The 14,870-nt window shown below is 37.4% G+C and overlaps 1 protein-coding gene across 2 annotated transcripts; it reads left to right on the plus strand.

Annotated features, from left to right (window-relative positions):
• Positions 1-849: 849 nt before the first annotated feature.
• Positions 850-5,867, plus strand: LOC102077382 (low affinity immunoglobulin gamma Fc region receptor II). Of its 2 annotated transcripts, XM_013265838.1 has the most exons (9): positions 850-1,692; positions 1,921-1,959; positions 2,535-2,804; positions 2,886-3,146; positions 3,395-3,514; positions 3,645-3,716; positions 4,036-4,101; positions 4,830-4,918; positions 5,418-5,867. In XM_013265838.1, exons 1-8 carry the CDS (start codon positions 1,503-1,505, stop codon positions 4,916-4,918), a joined length of 1,107 nt encoding a protein of 368 aa, XP_013121292.1. In that variant the 5' UTR covers positions 850-1,502; the 3' UTR covers positions 5,418-5,867. The 2 variants fall into 2 exon arrangements, with proteins under 2 accessions (XP_013121292.1, XP_005462870.1); XM_005462813.1 differs by lacking the exon at positions 2,535-2,804.
• The last annotated feature ends 9,003 nt before the right edge of the window (positions 5,868-14,870 follow it).

A 14,870-nucleotide genomic window follows, 5' to 3' on the forward strand; every position in this document is an offset into this window, starting at 1 on the left:
TATGATGCTAAACACAAGGCCCAGAAGATAAGATAAGATAAGATACCTTTATTAGTCCCACAAGGGGAAATTTCATGTTAAGGCCGCCGACCTATTGCACGCAATGGTGGCGGCGATGAAGTCATGTCGAGTAATTTGTGATTTTCTGAAGGTATCTCAACACTGTTTTGACCTATATGTTGAAAATATGTGCTTATACTCTAATGGGTGTGTGATATATCTAGAAGCTGGTCCACTGAAATAAGTCAGGTGCAGTGGTTAATGTGTTTTTCTTGTTTGTTTCAAGCTTATGTACTTGATATTTGATTTTCTTTTAGAAATATAAATATTTCTAAAATATATATTGCTTTAGGCTTGATAATAAAGTGACTCGTCCTATGAGCTTCACCATGGTGTGATCAAAAGCTAGAATGATGCTATTGATCGAGACAGAGAGCAGGAGAGAGAGATTTAGAGAGAGAGGCAGACTAAGTCTTGAAGGTCATTTTAAGTGATAAATAGCAGAAGTAGGGATTCAAAAGCCAATTCGTAAGTCAAATAATATTTTTAGAACATCTTTATTCTGTTTTTATTTACTGATTCCTTTGACATTACTCCAACATGTCACTAGGTGGCGCATGGCACTAAGGAGAAATGGAAGCCCTGTTAGATGCAAGTGCCTCCAGCTGTAAACAAGCTCATGCTCTGCCCCTCTTTATTATAATATACTGGCAACATAACCCTCAAGAAGGCACCATCCAGACCTCTGTGTCTCATATAGAAGACCCCTTTTCTCCCTCTCCTAAGAAATCCTTAAAGCAGTCCAGTCTTATTTACCTTTTAAACTGATGATAACATCGTGTGTGTTGCTGTGTGGGAAAATGTCTACACTGCTTCATGATGTACTTATACATGTATTGAAAGGTACTGCCAGTACTACGGAGGCATTGACTTGTAAATTCGTCTCTGCACACTTGCAGTGTAATATGTATATGTAAAGATAGTTTTAAGCACATTCTGAGGTACGCATTGCTGCAACATTTCCACTGCAGATTACGACCAGTTTAGTTCAGTGCTATGAATCAAACGTAAAAAAAAAGTGAATATGAAATGACTACACGTTGTGCTGAAGGCAGCACTAGTGTGACTTTCTGGTTATAAATGGAATTTCTGAGGTTTAACCCATATAACAGCAGCTCTGGTTGTTTGAAAATTATTTAGAGTTGTTTCAAGTCTGTTTTTGTGTCTGATGCAAAACATCGCTGAGCTCAGTGTTTGTCTCTGTGTCAGACTGTGAGAACACAGCTTTGTTGTTGACTCTGGTGTCCCACCAGTTTAATATCTGTACAATTACACAGTGCAAAATATTCATTTATTCAATGCTTTTGCATTAGTGAGGAATTTCAATCACTTAAAGCTACTTGAGTTTTTTTTTTTTAGTGCTACCATGGAAATTTAGTTATAAGCTGTTAGGATTAATGTGACTGGCAAGGTTGTCACTGGTATAATGCAAGCATAAAAAGATGAATGTTAAATGGCTACAAATAGATTTGAAAGCATCAGTATGTGCTCTGCCTCACCCACCACAGCAACAGCTCTGCTTCTCTGAAAACTATTTTCACATAGTTGTTTCACAAAGGTCATACAGGAAGCATCTATTGGTTGGTCTGCGGCAAGACATCATGGAGGTCAGAGCTCTGTGCATCAGACTGTGTAAGTACTGTCTCAGTTTATACATTAAAATGAAACTATAAAGAGTTTGTTAAGGTTAACAATGTTGTTAAAATGCTGTGATGATTTAAAGCTTTCACGTAGCAGAAACATGTAGTCACACCTTAGAAATGTAATAAGGAATAGCACTGTTAACTCTAAGAGTTGGCAAGTCTAAACATGTCTGAAGATGTGGGTACATCTTATAGTAACTATATTTGGTCTTTTTAGTGATGACTGTGCTGATTCTACTGTGTGCACAGAAAGTTGGTGAGTAACATCTGTTTCCTTATTTATCATTTTGTGATTGGAGGAAAAGATGGTTTATTTAAACACCAAAAAGAACATTTTGGTCAATCACCACCTCTACTGGGTTTGGTCACAAAAGCTGTAATGCACATTTTATTGGTTATCACATTTTTAATTTACAACTTAAATCCATATTTTTGGACTGTGGGAGGAAGCCGTGGAGAACCAATGCATATACAGGGAGAACATGCAAACTCAACAAAGAAAGACCCTGGCCTGGTGGAACTGAACTCATAGCCGTCTTGCTCTGAGGCAACAGTGGTAATCACCATGTCACCATGCTGCCACCTGCACTTAGTGGGGATAGGTTAATTGGAAACTCTAAATTGCCCATAGGTGTGAATGCGGGAGTGAATGTGAGTGCAAATGGTTGTCTGTGTCTATGTGTTAGCCCTGTGACAGATTGGCAATCTGTCCAGGGTGTACCCCGCCTCTGGCCTTTAGACTGCTGGGAAAGGTTCCAACTTAAGTCCAGCACTTTGTTATTTCAGCAATAACATTGAATCTTTTTTTGTATTTTGTCATTTTTTTCTCAGATGCAATTTTTCTTCGTATTGATCCAAACAAATCCCAGTTTTTTGAATATGAGTCAGTTAGTTTTTACTGTGAAGAGCCTTCTCATGGAGATGTATTATATAAGGTGAAGGAGGAAGTAGAGCAATGCAACAAAACCACTAAGAAAACAACAGTAATAACAACAGAATCAAAGTGCACCATTCATCCTCTTTATGCAAGTGACAGTGGAGAATACTGGTGTGGGACAGCAGGAGGGAAGAGAAGCAACATTATCAACATCACTGTCACTGGTATGATTTAGTGAAGGCAGTATTTTGTCACAAACAAACACAAGTTCAACATTTTATAACTTGAAATCACTTGTCATTCAGCTGGTTCTGTGATCCTGGAGATTCCTGCTGTTCCTGTGATGGAGGGAGAAGCTGTGACTCTGCGCTGCAGAAACAAGACGTCTTCATCCAATACCGCAGCTGATTTCTACAAAAATGGAGTTCACAACAGCAGCAGCTCCTCAAGAAGCATGACCATCCACAAAGTTTTAAAGTCTGATGAAGGACTTTACAAGTGCAAGATCTCAGGAGGTGGAGAATCACCAGAGAGCTGGCTGTCTGTCTATCTGCCATGTCTCATAGGTGAGAAACAGCAATGTTTCAAAATAATTATACATATGTGTGATGCAAATATTTGCAAAGCTTTTCAATATGTTTGTTTCTTTGTGGGGTTAATCATCAGTTATTGAAGAAGGATCTTTGAACCTTTTAGAGGACTTTGGTACAAGAGATGTAACATTTAAAACATGCAAGTGCGAAATTATTATTAGTGAAATTTATACTTAATCTTTCTTCAAACTCACCAAATGTCAATTCAACAACTTATCTAGACAGTCACAACAAGAGGAGTCACTGTGCCGCTACTACACCTTGGATCGTTGCCACTATTTTACTGAGCACTCTGATTGCAGTGGTGGGACTCTATCACTTCCGCAAAGATTGGTACAGAGGTAAAAAAGGGGGAAAATATATATATGCTTTATTCTTCAGTTGCTAATGTTTCTTCAGTTTCTTTAACTACTCTATTCATCTGTTTTGATTATTGGTTATTGCAGTTATTTTTCCTTTTTTTTACTGCAGCTTTGGTCTATTGGTCAACAATGGCATATGGTTCAGGCTCAACAGAAGATCAAACAGGACAGAACACAAACAGTAAGAATGCCTTTACTATTAGGGTGCACTAGCAAGCCTCCCTTTATTAGAATCAAATAAAGAACTTTTAGAGTTACGTTAGATAAGTTTCTCATAAGAAATCTTTTTATTTTATTTTATTTTATTTACTTATTTTTTTAATTTTATTTATTTAATTTAATTTTGTTTTATTTTATTTTATTTTTACCTTATTTAAGAATAACTGTGTAATCTGGTGTGATACTTTCCTATTATTCATGATGAGTGGCAGACATGGGTTGTAATTACTGATGTTGCTGTGGTTTTCTCCTCCCTCACTCCCACTGTTTGTCTCCATCAGATGAAGTTGAATTGTGTCCTAATCCAGTTTATGATTCTTTGGGCCAGGGTGACACTCAACCTCTGGGTAAGAATCATTGTGATATTATAGTGTAATTCTGCACATAATATTTAGTTAAATCTGGTCTACCCTCTAGAATTTTCCGTAACCCCACAGCTGTGTCATCAGTACCACTCATCTTTCAACTCTTCATTATCTTCATAGCTGCCCTCATTTCCTCCTTACTAATCCTCTGCACTTCCTGATTCACTAAGTTTCCTCGATCTGCCCTCCCCGCTCTCTTATTTGCTGATCCCTTCCTTTGTATGCTCGCCTACACTTATTCATTCTGCCATCAAGTCTAATCACCTTCTTTGGTCTGTCGACCAAACACCTTGGCATTTTACCTAACAGAAGATGTTTCAGCACAGCCATTTTGATTGTTTCACAAAACCATTCTTCTGCCTAATACTGCAAAGAAATGAGCTGCTAGCATAGTATCACATTGTTGCCAAAATATACTTTACTATGACTAATTGGTTTTGCTACGTAGGCATTGTTACATGTCTTCCCTCTGTTGATTACCCCATTATATACATTTCAGTGCAACATTATAGCACTAAAATCACAAACTGTTATTTTGTATTCCTTTAATAATTATTTTGATAGTAAATTGTTCTCCCTGTTTATTGCACCTATTATCACAATTAAAACAATGTTATTCCTGAGATGTGATGAAAAGTGTTGTAAATAAGTGTTTTAATTAGATACAATTTTGTTAACCAACATATTCAATTTCATCTCTCTTCAAACAGAAACAGTGAAAACCACAGTTGCATACATGGCTTCACCAGGTATCTACCAAGCTGTGGCAGAGGATCCTTGCTATTCTACAATACCATAGGTAAGACTGAGAACAATGAGTCCTTATGCTCCGTATTCACCTAATACGTGATGAATGGTTGAGACTAATGAATTACTGATGAATCACTGGTTGCAACACCATTTTTTGTGATACCTGGCAATGAGTCTTTGACTTCAAAATGGTTTTGCAACTCTTTCCAGATGACTTTGTTTCTCCATGCTTTAGTTTCTTTTCAATCGTGGCATGATCATGTTGCTCTTTAACCTGCTTCTCTGGTCCTTTTTAAGTGATTTTTTGATTCAGTAAGAGTGGCAATATTCATGTCTGGGTATGACTAGTGAAGCTGAAGTCACTGTTCCAAAAAATAACATTTAATAACAAACTTGTTTTACAATAGATATCAATGTTTCTTGGCATTAGTTAGTACATGAGTCTTTTGTAACATAACTGTATCATAGACACTAAAAATTCAAATATAAAACAAACAAAATGTTACATTTATTTCATCCACTCATTCTTTTTTGCTCCTTGATTTCAGTGTTGCTGTTGGGTTGGAGCCGATCCTAGGAAAGGTATACCTTGGACAGGTCGCCAGTCTATCATGAGTCTGTAGCATGTCCTCAACTTGTGGAGGCATCATGGGATATTTGTGAACATACCCATGTAAACCACTGATCTCCGCCAACTCTGCCTTGAACAACACCCCAGGCTAAACCAGGACCAGGGTTTTGATAAATTGGATAAGTCCACCACAGCCCAGTGTGTATGCCCTTGGCACCTTACCAGATTGCTGTATTTCCCTCCTGGACTGAGATCATCCTCATCAGTGGAGGTGGGCAGCTTCCTGCAAGTTGGAAGGACCACACTTAGCCACTAAGGAATAAAAGCAGATGAAAAAGGGCTGATTCATTAACATTTGGTGACCAGAAGGTTGGTGGTTCAATCCGTGGTGGCTCCAGTCTGCATGCCAAAGATCCTTGGGCAAGATATTAACACCAAGTTGCTCTCTGATGCATCCATCAGAGTGTGAATGCTAAAAAAGCACTTAAGCATAGAAAAAAAAGTGCTTTTGTTACTGGATGAATAACGCATGTTGTATAAAGTGCTTTGAGTACTCTGGGAGAGTAGACTCAGAATCAGTTCATAGACATAACATGCAGACCCCGTATAAAAAGCCATCAGCTGGCCCAAGAAATCATAATTACACTATGAAAATGAAATATAAAATTTGTAAACTGTAATCACTCCCAACCTTTTGTAAGATAAATCTCACTTTAAATTATCAATCATAACTTGAAATTAAAAGTTGCTGGTTATCAACTGATGCCATACGGTTTTTATGGTTTTTTATACTGTTCAGAATTTTTTTTTCTGTACTTTGTCTTAAACTTTACAGAGAGAGCAAGAGAGACAGATACATGAAAGAAAAGCTTTGAAAAACATGCTCAGGTATGAGTGAGACTGAAAACATGGAAGTAACTCAGAATTATCCGGTTTTGTTTATCCTCTATTATTTGTCAGTTAAAACCAATTGTTGATCACATTAAATAATAGCTAAATCATCTGCAGGTCATTTTTTCTAGGTTTCTTTCTTAGTTACAAATGAGACCCGGAAAAACAAAGGGAAATAGTCATCTTTCAAACCTATGTTACTATGGTCAAACCATAAACATGATTGTGGATAAAATAATTAATTGATTGCTAATGATATATTTTAGAAAACTGCTTTAATATCAAATTTAATATAATTATTCCTTTACTTGTTCAACACACGTGAATGTGTTATTCATGGACATGTAGCACATGTATAATTTTATTTTATTTAGGTTTAATGATCACTTGATGGAATTCAACAATAAACTGAATCTTCTTTTTTTTCAGATGCAGTTTCTCTTTGTATTGTTCCAAACAGATTACAGTTCTTTCAAAATATAAACGGTGACATTTTATTGTGAAGGCGTCGTTTATTGTGTATAAAATGAAAACAGACTGCTGTAGCAAAATTAATAAGTCAGCACAAGAAGGATCATTCTGCATCTTTAAACCTGTTTGTACAGTTGACAGTTGAAAGTACTGAGACTGAAGGAGGAAAGAAGCAATATTATCAACATCTCTGCCACTGGTACGTTTGCAGAAAGAACATTATTTTATGATTAACCTTAATAAAAGTTAATATAAAATAAATATCAAATGCAGACTTGGTGTACTGATCAACTGATGTTCAAAGTGAGTATCAGAATGGGCAAGGAAAATAATTTAACTAACGTTGCTCACTGACAATATGGCCAGATACAGCATTAATGTGGAGTGAGTCAATCTTAACTATATATATTCAGTATCTGTAAATATTTGAGCTACAGTGTGGAAGTGGGTGATCTGATTTTCATCCAAAAAATCATAAATTTTTAGCTTAGTTCAAAAAATTAATACAACAAATCCATCCGCTGAAATTGTGACTTAGTCATGACTATAGTGAACAGCAAACATCATCACTGATGTTACTGTAGTTACCTGTCTCTGTGTCTTTCCAACATAAGATGAATGTGAACTGTCCTCTAGACCCATAACTAGACTTTAGGCCTGTGTGACACTCAACTGTGATTAAAACCTGTTTTAATAATGATATTTATATTAAGCAATATTAAAAACTTTGCCAAGTACTTTGCAACAAAGGTAAATAAGTATTTTATTAAGCAAAAATGTGGCATCCAACTGATTTAATTCCACCTGTTGTCACAGCAGAACCAGGAACCATCGCAGAAATGCCCTCAGTGGGTCCCTACCAACCTATAGCAGAAAATCATTAATTGACTCACAAAAGAAAACCAATGTTTAAATTCAAGAGCACATTGTTGTCTGATATGCTGAAAAGAAAATAGCTTAGTTTCTTTTTGTTCTGCACTTCCTTTATGCCTTACAGTGAGCAGCGGTTTATCCAGCTTGTACTTGAACAAGCTGTACAGTACATTTTCAGATCAGGTTTGGTGTGCATGTCTATAAATTGATATAGCTTGTGTGCATTCATTTAGCTACAGATGCAAGCCAGACCCATGTGGTTCTTAGTATATATAAAGTTTGCATACTAACCAAAGCACATGTTTGTTATTTAGATGTTGAACTTAACTGTCTTTGTGTTTTTACAAGTGTATGAATGCTGTTATAAGAAAAGAGCTGCACTGGGTTTCAAAGACACTCACTGTGGTTAACTTCTAATCTTAAAGTGTTTTTAAACTTTTTTTTTTCTGAAACAGGCACACTAAGCTTGTGGTCAGCTGTCAAATATACCTGTGAAGCATGACTCTGTGCATGTCTGTAACTGAAATATGGTTGATTGCCCAACAGTGAAAAAGTGGTGTCTTGTTTAATGCTACAGCCACGTCTACTCAATAAAGCCAAAGACTTTCTATATTTGTTTGGTCAGACTGTGTGAAAGCAGATGACAGGAGCTCAGTGGGTGTTAGTGATGCTATGGTAATGAAGGCAAGTGAGGTGGTGCACAAATAGTCTTTATTTCTTGTGAAGAATATCAAATCTGATTTTCAACTTTTTGATCCAGATGCCATCCAGAAACTCAACCTGATCTGGAGATACTCCCTGATCTAAATTCTATTCTAGGCCCAAAACTAACAAAAAAGGAGAACTGCAATGTGTATGGACCTTCCCTTATGGCCAGCATTCGGTGACCCTCTCCCACTGCACTTTCATTCATAAATTATCAAAATTAGAAATGTTAAGTATTAATCCCTGACAACAATTGCTTTTGATAAAGTAAACATTTATACAACATAAAGCTTTTTTACTTACAGGTATATGGTATTGATATATTCCGCAAACTCTGGCTGAGTACACACAGACCTCCACAATGCTAAAGCTGTTTTTCTTTAGATAGTTTGGTGATGACGGGTTATCTGGTAAAGATCACAGATCAGTATTTGAGAAAAAACCTTTGCTCTGCTCCCATCTAATGGCTATTGTTGGTATTGCTATGCAAGGTGACCAGAAAAATAAAAAAACGGCACAGTATCTAGAGACTTACTAAATCTGCATAAAAAACTATGAAGGGGGGGGGGTGTCTGTGGGCGTGTGGCAAAGTTTTATCTATTGACGCTTTCATTTTCCAGCTCAAATTGTCCTCTAGGAGTAAAGATAAGCCTTGAGGTATCATTAAAAGGAAAAAACAATGTGCACTGTCCCCTTTTCAGATTTGGTACACCGTAAAAAAAAAAAAAAAAAAAATCCTAAAAAACCCAGTAATATTCCGGCAGCTGGGGCGCCAAAATAATACCATAAAATAACAGAAAATAACTTCCCCATGAAAATACGGTTATTTTCAGTAATGACAATACAGTTTGTTGCCCTAATTTCACATGGGATTTTGCCTCTTTCACGTGCTTTTAAACATTAAATTAGGAACAATTTAATGTAATTAAACAATGAAATTACCTATAAACAAGGTCAATGAATGCGGCAATATGAATAATAATACTTAAATGTACAGAAATATAAAGTTAACAGTTGGTTTAAATAATAATGGATTGCATTCATATAGTGCTTTATGAGATCCTCAAAGCGCTTTACAATTCCACTTTATAATTCCCCTTTGGCCATCACCAGTAGGTGGTAGGTGAAGTGTCTTGCCCAAGGACACAACGACCCAGAGTGTCCGAGCCGGGGCTCGAACTGGCAACCTTCTGATTACAAGGTGAACTGTCAACTCTTGAGCCACGATCGCCCTAAACAACAATGATAATAATAATTATTTGATGTACAAAAAGTTTATACAAATCATTTAATATATTTTTCCATAGCATTGCATTTGAATTTAACAGTTCAATCTTTCAAATAATGGACAAATATTTTTGAAATTATGATACATTTGTGAATGTATTTTAACAATCTAAATATGCATATGTACAGACAAATACATTTAAAAAGCAAGAAAATTATGTTTTATTACATTTACAGTGATTTTCCGTTAATTTACATTTGAAATGTAAAATCACAGTCTATTTATGTGAATTTAATGATATTCTAGAACAACAGTACAAAACTGTAAAATACTTTTATATTACAATTTTTCTTTACAGTGTAACAGGGCAGAGGTCATATCATACTGGATGCTCTGTGAGTTTTTAATATATATTTACATGACTAATGCATGTTACTCATTTTACTAATGCATGAAAACACTATTTAAACTACAAGTCAAAAAAATTGGACACACTTTCTCATTTAATGTTTTTTTTCTTTATTTTTAATACTCTCAAAATTGTAGATACAAAATAAAGACACCAAATATGTTAAGCTAAATATATGGAATTATGTAGCAAAGACAAAAATATGCATAACTCTAAATATGTCTTATAATATAGATTCCTCAAAGTAGTCACTGTTTGTTAACTGCACTGCAAACCTTTGGCCTTCTCTCAATGAGCTTCATAATGTAGTCACCTCAAATACTTCTCACTTCACAGGTGTGCCGTGTCAGGGATCATTTGTGGAATTTCTTGCTTTCTTAATGGGGTTGGGACCATAAGTTGTGTTGTGCATAAGTCAGGTTGGTACACAGCTGACAGCCCTATTTGACAGCAGGTAGAATTCATATTATGGCAAGAACCAATCAGCTAAGTAAAGAGAAATGACAGTCCATCATTACTTTAAGAAATGAAGGTCAGTCAGTGTGGAAAATTGCTAAAACTTCAAATGTGACCCCAAGTGCAGTCGCAAAACGACAAATCTGTCACACATGAGGACCGCCCCAGGAGAGAAGAGACCAAGAGTGACCTCTGCTGCTGGGGATAAATTCATCCGAGTGGCCAGTCTCAAAAATTGCAAGTTTTTGCAAGTTACAGCATCTCAGATTATAGCCCAGACAAATACCACACAGAGTTCCAGACACATCTCCACATCAGCTGTTCAGAGCAGACAGTGTCAATCAGACCTTTATGGTCAAATTGCTGCTAAAAAACACTCCTAAGGAAAGCAACAAGCAGAAGAGATTTGTTTGGGCCAAGAAACACAATTAGAGCAGTGGAAATCTGCGCTTTGGTCTGATGAGTCCAAATTTGAGAGGTTTGGTTTTACCTGTCTTTTTAAATGGGCTGGTTACAGGACTTTTCTACTCTACATGACCTTTCAAAGAACGTTTTCCATTGAGAGTCACTGACATACTGCATCACAGTATGGTACGGCATCTGCACCAAGGCAGATAAAGCGAGGCTTCAGAGAGTAGTCAAGGCAGCACAGAAGATCATCAGCTGCCCTCTCCCCTCCCTGATGGACATTCATTCCTCCCGTTGCCTCAGCAGAGCAGCAAACATCATCAAAGACAGCTCCCACCCTGGTTTTGTCCTGTTCAACATGCTTCCCTCAGGGAAGCGCTACAGGTGTATCAGCACAAAGGCCCACAGACTCACAAATAGATTCTTCCCAAAGGCCATAACCACCCTGAACTCACACATGCACTGACGACACAGGTCGACAGTTGATTTTCTGCTATCCAAGGACTTTCCTCTATACACAGACTACACAACTACTATCACCATTGTGCAATATTTAATTTACGTGCGACTTTCTGCACCAAAGACTCCTGCATTTTGGGTCCTGATTTCCCCCTCATCACCACGGTCTGCCAGCGCAGCAGTAACACATTTATGTGCAATAACCCTGACTGTAAATATATAAAGCTATTTATTTTTTTTCGGATTTTATATTGGTATATTTGATATTTTTTGAATACTTTTCATATTTTTTTGTATATGTATATAGTGCTGCAGAACTGTGCACCTCACCCCCTTTATATTCCCACATGTCTGCACTCAGAAGGAGATGCTCTGTATCTCATTGTGCATGTGTATAGTAACAATACAATGCATTCTAATCTATTCTATACAGTATACATCATTTACCGATGTACACCAGGACTTTTTTTTATGCTTAAGTGCTTACTATCCAACATTCACAGACATTAATACTCAAATGAATGCAATTAAGAGCAATTTGGATTAGTATGTTGTCGGAATATTTGGCATGTAGAGTGGAACAGCCAGGGATCTCACTAACCCGCCAATTAGTAGATAACCGGCTGTGACCCGTGACTTTATGTTTGTATGTATTTAAAACAAATATTTTGTCAGATAGTTTATTATATATTATACTGTATAGTTAGATTTTTATTGGCAAACAATATCAACCACATGTAGTATTTGTCCAAATATATTTAACTTGCAATATGTATTTAAGAAAATTTGCAATGCTGGTTGATGGAGTGTTGATTCAAAGGTGCTCAGTTTTAAACTCTTGTAATTGTTAATGTTTAAGAGAAACTACCTTTGAACACTTTCTGTCACTGAATCTTGCAGTAAATCCTGCTATTATATATTAGAGTGATTTTTAAATAATTTGTAACTTTGTAATATACAATTAGTTCAGTCTGTTACTGTTCTTGTTGCACTGGAACAGCCACATAATTTCCTTGGGGATTAATAATGTATTCTGATTCTGATTATTTCCTGTTAAATGGTCCAGTCATATTTACAAGCTAAGATAGCACGTGTGTATATTAACATTTAATGCTATAATAATGTTGCCATAACTAATGCTGCCAAATATCTGTGTTTTAAAGTTTCTGCAGGTCACAAGACCAGGCTGCTGACTGCTTTTGCACCTCTGTTTTCTCATCACACTGAAGTCACATGTTCTAACTTGCCCACAAACTGTCACGCAAAACTCAGCTTGCTTTATCCTTCGGGTTAAACTGTGTTTGTTCACTGGGAACTGCGTGCAGACAGGAACTTTTAAGGCTAGAACATGTTGTGCCATTACAAACTGGCTTTTGGCAAACACAATGTGCTGCCAGCATTTACAAAAAGAGCGTGCAGTGACAAGATTGAGCATTACATGTGGGAACTGTTGCATATGTACCCGTGGGAGTTCCTTTCTCCAGGCTCAAAATGCAGGAATGAGAGTGATTAAACCTGTTATGTTCGTTTCTTAGGTGCATTTCTTATGGAGCTGCTACCTTGTGTCTCTCGGATCTAACAGTACTCAGCTCTTATCAAATTTTAGACAGTCCTTGCCAAAGTTGGTTAAATTGTCTTAAAATGTCTCTCCCAAAAAAGCTAGATGAACAGAATTAACCTTTTGGGACTCAAATTTTATTACTCTGGTGAAAATGTTTGCAGAGACTCGAGAGCCATTGAAGCCCATAGCTTTGCTGTTTATTCATCCCTTGACTTATAAACCCCAGCCAGGATGAGGGCCCAAATAGCCATCTAAATCCATGCAGACTGATTCTAGTCACCTCCTTCCAATCATCCATCTTCCTCTGACAGTTCGTTAGATATCACAAGTTTGTCTGTCTGTATCTGGAAGTCCCACAGGATCTTACCTCATTCAAAACCACCCTAGGGGACGTGTCCCATTTTGACCTCAGGTCTACCAGGCCATACTCAGCACAGATGTTCCTATATACTTTTCTGGATACTCAGTTATGGCCTTCCATGTATGCCCTGCCTGCTAGCATCTTGCACCCTGCTGTTATGTGCTGGAATCACATGTTAGACTGTGGCCATCTTCTTACCCCATGGATCTTGTTTGACTCATCCTGGATAGTGGTTCTGACACTCACTAGTCCAGGGGTCTGCAACCTTTAACACCCAAAGAGCCATTTGGACCTGGTTTCCATGCAAAAGAAAACACTGGGAGCCGCAAATACTTTTTGACATCTAAAATGAAGATAACACTGTATATATTTTTTTTTACCTTTATGCTTTGTGTGAACAACTAAGGTGTGTTGCTTATGAAATCCATGAAGTGCTACAGAAAGAATTACATTTTATTTATGTAATTAACACATTTTGAACTCTTAAAGAAATATAACAAAAGCAAAGACACCCAGCTGAACTAAAATGATCCATGTAGCAAACAAAAACCGTTGTTAGCCGCCACCCTTATATCGCCTTTGGGCTTTTGGAGCCTTGGCCAGGCTTTTAAAAACTAATTGGAAAAAAAGCACTATGCTGCTAAAAAATGAAAACTAGATATTTCCAAAATTCTGCCTAAATATGTATTTTACCTGGTTAATGTGTGTGGTGGGGCGTCGTCTGCAACGCCGCTTCAGGGTAGGTGGACGCACCTGAGCGGCACCCGCAATCATGCCTCGCCGCCTTAACATCTGTGCCATCTATGCTGTTGTGTTGGTATGCGTCAGCAACTGTGTGTGAAAAGTGTTCAATAAAGAGATGCTGAAAAGCAGCGGGTCTGCCGTGGTATGTTTACAATGTAACTTCTGCTCCTCAACCTCTGCGCACAGCGTCTGCAAATCGGGGCTGTGCGAAGTCACTTTCATCTTTACGCAGGACTGTAAGCTGTCATCTGTGAGGCGTGAGCAGTGTTTGTTTTTAACATAGTTCACGGTGGAGAACAGCTGCTGACATAATGTGGCTCCAAAGAACCATAATTGGCCTACCTGGGGTTGAAAGTCTCAATAAATGCACGGCGTTTCGGCGGGTGTGACGCTTATTTTGACCGATGAAAAAAATAATAGAATATAATTTTTATATTTCAATATCAGAATGATCTTCCAATTTAGAACTACAAGTTAAAAAAGAACTAAACACAAATAAAATACACTTCAGCTAAATGCTTGTAATTTATTTTCTTAAACCACGCGGAGCCACACTATAAGGACTAAAGAGCGGCATGCGGCTCCGGAGCCGCAGGTGTCCGAGCCCTGCACTAGTCCTTGGCGTCTTTCCCTCTGCTTAGCATGCAGCCCCAGGTTGCTGAACGTGGGGTGAAGCACTCCAGGCATGGTAATGAGAGAGACACAATGTCAGCACAAACGGCCATCTAATGGAAAAACAACTTTAACTTGTTTGTGCACTCTTACTGGCAACTTTTCAAAGTCTTAGCTTATTTATTATACCCTCCTTTCCACGGAAAAGAACAGACAAATGTTTGCACAATTTTTAGGGTGCAGACAAAAGGC

The sequence above is a fragment of the Oreochromis niloticus genome, linkage group LG3 (assembly GCF_001858045.2).
Source record: "Oreochromis niloticus isolate F11D_XX linkage group LG3, O_niloticus_UMD_NMBU, whole genome shotgun sequence".
NCBI classification, from domain to species: Eukaryota; Metazoa; Chordata; class Actinopteri; order Cichliformes; family Cichlidae; genus Oreochromis; species Oreochromis niloticus.